General features: G+C 47.5%; 1 protein-coding gene across 1 annotated transcript in view; it reads left to right on the top strand.

The window, feature by feature from the left end:
- Positions 1 to 903: 903 nt before the first annotated feature.
- MICU2 (mitochondrial calcium uptake 2) overlaps positions 904 to 6,000 on the top strand; it is a 69,782-nt gene continuing 64,685 nt past the window's right edge. Inside the window, exon 1 of the mRNA XM_072975994.1 lies at positions 904 to 1,168. Coding sequence (XP_072832095.1) covers positions 962 to 1,168 — 207 coding nt within the window. The 5' untranslated portion in view covers positions 904 to 961. The remainder of the gene's footprint in view (positions 1,169 to 6,000) is intronic.

Raw genomic sequence — 6,000 nt, 5'->3', positions numbered from 1 at the left:
GTACGGACGTATCTCTCCAAGCCTGCCCCAGGGAAAATACCTGGGTCCCAATGGAAGGGACACGGGGTAGGTGGGCTGCTGCATCTGATCGGTGCCAGGTGGGATGAGAGCCCCACCACTTTATTGGAGCAGAGTTTACACCCCACACTCAACAAACAGAGACTGCCTGGGGTGAAGAGTGGCTTTGGGGGATCACTGAAAACTACTTCATCAGTTAGATGGCTGGGTAGGGTTTGATTTAGCAAGAGCCAAGCAGCAGACAAGACTATTAAGGACAGGAAGGATGAAAAGGCAGATGAGGAAGGCACTCTTTTTTTTTAAGTTTGTCAGTTTTGCAAGATGAAAGAAGTTCTGAAGACGGACGGTGGTGACGGCTGCACAACAAAGTGAACGTACTTACTGCCACTGACCTGTGCACTAAAAAGTCGTCAAAAAATAGTGTTGTGTACATTTCACCACAATCAAAAACGACACTTAAAAAAAGTTTGCTTAGGTGCTGAAGCAAGACAACTCGGAACAGCTTTTTTTAACGAAGGTGTTTACCGAGGCTGGGCGAGCTGACGTTACTCTGGGCGGCCGGTAAGAAAGCGCGGACAGGTAACGCAGCTTTGCGACCCCAGGTAAAAATTCCGAACCCAGCAGGCCCGCGGGATTCTCAGCAGACCCCGTTCTCAGGGCCGCAGGGCGTCTCGCCCGCGCCCAGCACGGGCCAGGGTCGCGCTGCTGCGATCACGCCCACCGGGAAGCGGGCTCCGGCCTCGGCGCGACCAACGCCCTCCCCCGAGGCCCCGCCCCACTCCCGCCCGCGGCACGGCGAGCAGGCTCGGCTCGGGGCGGGGCGAGGAGGGGAGGGAGGAGTCGGGGGCGGAAACCGCCCGGGTCTCGCGACACCGCAGGCGCGCGAATTCTCGGACCGCCGTGGGAAACGGCGCGGGTGCGGCGGCGGGGCGCTTCCGCAAAGATGGCGGCGGCGGCGGGCGGCGCGCGGCTGGCGGCCTGGAGCGGAAGGCTGAGGCGCGGGTTGTCTGCCGGCCGGCGGGCCTTGCCAGGGCCCGGGCCCGTGGCGGCGGCAGTGGCCGGCGTGGCCCTGGCGGGAGCAGGAGCGCTGCGATACCACGGCCGCGTGAATGTGGCGGCGCCCCAGGGCAGCCTCACCGTCGTAGGCCAGGTACGGGACGGGCCCGGTCCGGCAGCCCCGCCGCGCCCCTCGGTTGTCGGACGCCTGTGGGCGGGGCGGAGGGGGCGGGTGAGGAGCGGGGTCTGGAGCCGCCCCCCACAGCCGGGCGACGCCGACCCGCCGGTGACGGTGTGGGCGTGCCCTGTGCGCTCCCTGCCCCTCCCTCGGCCCCGGGTCCGGGAGGGGCGCTCGGATCCGCGGGGGGTCCAGGTTCCCGCCCGCCCACCACTGCGGCGGGACCGCCCCTTCTCTGCGCGGCCTGCTCAAGTTGTCCTAATAGGTGACCTTCTAAGAATAAAAATGTCAGCCGTAAAAACTGACCGGTTGATAATTGCCAGGTTCCCTGATCAACTGTAAGGAGCATTATCGCATGTCGTAAACCTGAATGCTTCACCGCACTCAAGTACTAAGCAAAAGATGTTTCTTCTAAAACCTCCATGTTTGAAGGTGAAGGTTATGTTCCCTGTTTAAATATAAAATTGCCAGGTAAAATACTTGAAAATTTGAAAAAGAGTGCTACTTTTGAAATATTTTGTGGACATTTTAATTTTAGTAAGTGTGTGAATTTTTTGAAAATTAAAAGCTGTATTTTATTCTTTTTGTTTGTTCCACTTAAATTATACCTTTCTAAATGCCTTGAGTTCTGAAAAACTCAACAAATACAATAAAAGAGAGAAAAGCAGGCCTTGTGGATTAAAATTAAGTATTGACAGATAGTGTTTTTTCACAGCATTAAGATGCCACAGAGTTAATACGTACAATAACTCTCCCTTGTCCTCATCCATTTCTAATCACAGATAGGAGGGTCTACCTAATAGTGTTTCATAGCATTTTTTGTTAATCTTGTGTCAAGCATTCAATTTATTGTTCATTTTTGGTTTGCTTGCCTCTGTTCTCAACTCCTTAGTTCATCTTGTTTAGGACCCTTAGTTAATCTCCCCAAGAGTATCACTTTAATCACATAATCTCCCTCAGAAACCGTTAGTGCCTCATTCTCCTGGGATGAAATCCACGTCTTTAAATTTTGTCATTCAGAGCCCTCCATGGTCAAACTCGGGCATAATCACTACTCAGGCACAATCAAAGTAATTCACTCCGTATGCCCAGAACGTGGCTTCGGCTTTACCCCCTCAGCAATCTGTAGATACTGGTTTCTGTTCATCTGTCTCACTGTTTCTGTGGCCCGCCCTAGCCTGCTTGTGTTTTGAATCCCTGACAGCGCACTGCAGGCTTGACATGGCGTAGTATTCTGAATTCTCCCAGCTCCTCCCTCCTCTCCAGCCTTTGGTACTTCCAGCCAAGCTAAAGTAATACACAAACCATTTTATTGTCAGTGTTTTTCAAGGTCTGTTGACACAGCATTTGCTTGGCCTGCTGTTGGACCAATTTAAAACGGTGATTTTCATCCTTTTGCCACTACAGTGGACTTGAAGATGACCTCACCTTCCTCTCAGCAGCAGTGGCTGAATATGGCAGGAATTGAGGCGCCTATGATTTGAAAACTCTCTACTTCGTTGATTCTGATAACATTTCCCTAGAAGGAAATTGAACACTTTTCGGGTTCCCATTGTGACCAAAGCTCGCATTTGTGAGGGTCAATCAGGAGTTAAGGGTAGAATTCAAGGTCATGAAATAGCAAGTAATTTGGAATTCCCCTTCTTTCTTTCCTTTCTTTGCACAATTACCAAAGTGCTGCCTCTGCCAGCCAGTATGCAAGAGGTGAGGACTCAGGACCTAGTGCAGGTGCTTCCAGGTCTGGGAGGAGGGCAGTTTTAATACCGGGTGGTGAGTGCTGGGTGCACTGGTAGGGGCTGGAAGCGCACCTCACACAGCCTTGGTGTCCTGAGGCGGGTGAAGAGTGTCGCAGGGGTCTGAAGGCAGGAGTTCAGCGCCTCAGAGTGTGAGCTGCAGAAGAGGAGGGTCAAACCAGGGGTAGGTGATGGCGGGGAATCTGATCCTGACATGCCCCTGAAGTCATATGATGGGAATTTCATCTTGAGGATGACAGGGAGCCATTGTAGGGGTTCTTAACCTTCGTGGTCCCCCAAGAATTCAAGCGTAGAATTCAGGGAGTCTGTGAACTTCAATAGAAAAAGATTACATTTTTGTGTTCATTGACCTGTAACTGAACATCTTCAATTGTGAAGGTAGGCAATTAATGAGTTTCAGGCATACAGTGTAGTGTAGTTAACCGTAGTCATCATGCTGTAACACTCGATCTCCAGGACTTACTCATCCTGTGTCACTGAAACCTCCTACCCTTTAATCAGCATCTCTCCATCTCCCCAAATGTCTGGCATCCACCACTCTACTCTGTTCTTCTGTGAGTTCCACCATGTAGGTTTCATAAATGACTGACTTTATGTGGTATCTGTCTTTCTGTATCTGGCTCGCTTCACTCAGCATGATGTCCTCCAGGTTCATCCATGTTGTTTCAAATGGCAAGGTTTCCTTTTTCAAGGCTGAATAGTGTTCCATCATGCGGTTGTGGGTTTGTATCGACATCCTCTTTAGCCATTCATTTGTTGATGGAAACCTAGGTTGTTTCCACACTTTGGCTGTTGAGGATAATGCTGCAGTGAACATGGGAGTGCAGGTATCTCTTAGAGAAAGTGATTTCACTTCCTTTAGATACACATCCAAAAGCAGGATTGCTGGATCATATGGTGGTTCCATTTTTAATTTTTGAAGAATCTCCATACTGTTCTCCATAGTGACTGCACCAAGTTACATTCCCAGAATTGCTGGAGGCTCCCTTTTCCCCATATCCTCTCCAGCACTTATCTCTTGTCTTTTTGAAGCGAGCCATTCCAACAGGTGGGAGGTGATATCTCACTGTGGCTTTGATTTGCATTTCCCTGCTGATTAGTGGTGCTGAGCACTGTTTCATGTATCTGTTGGTCTTTTGTATGTCTTCTTTTCAAAAATGTTGATCAGGTCCTTTGCCCATTTTTTAATCAGGGTTTTTGTTTTTGGGGTTTTTTGTTTTGTTGTTTTGCCATCGAGATGTTTGAGTTCTCTATATATTTTGGATATTAACCCCTTATCAGATGTATGGTTTGTAAATATTTTCTCCCATTCTGCAGGTCATCTTTCACTCTGTTGACTGTTTCTTTTGTTGTGCAGAAGCTTTTTAGTTTGATGTAGTCCCACTTGATAATTTTTTGCTTTTGTTACCTGTGCTTTTGGGGTCATGTCCAAAAAACCATTGCCCAGCCCAATGTCCAGAAGCTTTCCCTATATTTTTATCTCATAGTTTCACTGTTTCAGTTCTTACATTAAAGTCTTTAACCCATTTTGAGTTAATTTTGTACAAGGTGTGAGATACAGGACCAGTTCATTCTTCTGCGTGTGGCTGTCCACCGTTTTTTTACAGAGATTATCCTTTTCCCATTGCATATTCTTGGCACCCTTATCGAAGATCCGTTGACAGTGCATGAATTCACTTCTGGGCTCTTTTTTCTGTTCCATTGTTCTGTATATCTGTTTTTATGCCAGGACCATACTCTTTGGTACCTTCTACTTCTGGTTGTATTACTGTAGCTTTGTAATAGATGTTGGTTTTGGTGGGGAGGTAATTAGATATAATGAATTAAATTTATTTATTTATTTTAGGGAAGTACTAGGGATTGAAGCCAGGACCTTGTGCATGCTAAGCACACACTCTACCACTGAGCTGTTCCCTCCCCTCTGATTTTGAAATCAGGAAATGTCTGCTTCCAGGTTTGTTCTTCTTACTCAAGATTGCTTTGACTTTTCAGGGTCTTTGGTGGTTGCATATGAATTTTAGGATTTTTTTTCTATTTCCATAAAGAACGCTGTTGGAATTTGATAGGGATTGCATCGAATCTGTAAATCACTGAAGTCTGTTGCTACTGAGAGGGTGAGGATAGACAACTGAGTGTTGGGTGTGGCAACAGGAGAGTTGTTGGTGACCTTGATAAGAGGCATTTCAGTGAAATACTGAGGGCAAATTTAACGGGAATATGTTGAGGAGAGACTGAAGTATGGAAGCAAAGAAAGTGAATAGATGCTTCTGTCTAGAAGTGCTGTTGTAAAGGGCATTAAAAGACTGATCAAGGGACACGAGACCAAGGACAGATGTTGCTTTAAGATTTGGGACAATAGAGGGCGTCTGTTTGCTGGTGGAATGATGTAATAAGGAGGCAAAAAGTGGTACAGCTCTGGCGGGGTAGCTAGAGGTTGAAGTCCCTGAGGAAGGAAGTTACCTGGAGTCAGACCCCTGGTAGAAAAGTCAGGCTTGGAGACTGGCAGGTTCTTCTCCTCCATCCCTACAGGAGGGAGAGCAGAGGGCATGGCTGCGACAGGAGAAGCTGACGGTGAGCCGCTCTGGGAAATTGGGGGGTGGACTCAGGGATACGTGGGCAGATCAGAGGGGTGGTCATGACTGCTGCTGGCGCGAACACCCAGGGAGGCAGGGAGATGGGCTCACCCGCAATGAGAGCTTTATCCCTGGCAGCAGTTAGGATGAATGTGGGCCCAGTGCCACAGGCTTGTCGTAGCTTGCTTTTGGTGAGACTTTCCAATATAGCTAAAAAAAATTACCTAACAAATTATTTTCAAGAAGCTTTGGTATTACGAGTTTACTATGAGTATATATTGCATCATGGCATTAAATTTAAAAATTATTAAAATTCTAAAGTAGCAAGAGAACACCAAAGATAGTTTTTTCTTTGATATTATTTCGCATTTTGAACTCATTTTACCTTTTGTGAGTACAATCGGACTAAAACTAATGGTCACAAATTTTAAATAAATAAAAGCAAGGAATGTGGATCATGTCTAAGTAGTCAAGACAGAAA

The sequence above is a fragment of the Vicugna pacos genome, chromosome 14, assembly GCF_048564905.1.
Source record: "Vicugna pacos chromosome 14, VicPac4, whole genome shotgun sequence".
Lineage (NCBI taxonomy): Eukaryota > Metazoa > Chordata > Mammalia > Artiodactyla > Camelidae > Vicugna > Vicugna pacos.
The sequence above is the reverse complement of the archived record's forward strand: the minus strand, read 5'-3'. Positions and strand labels throughout refer to the sequence as shown.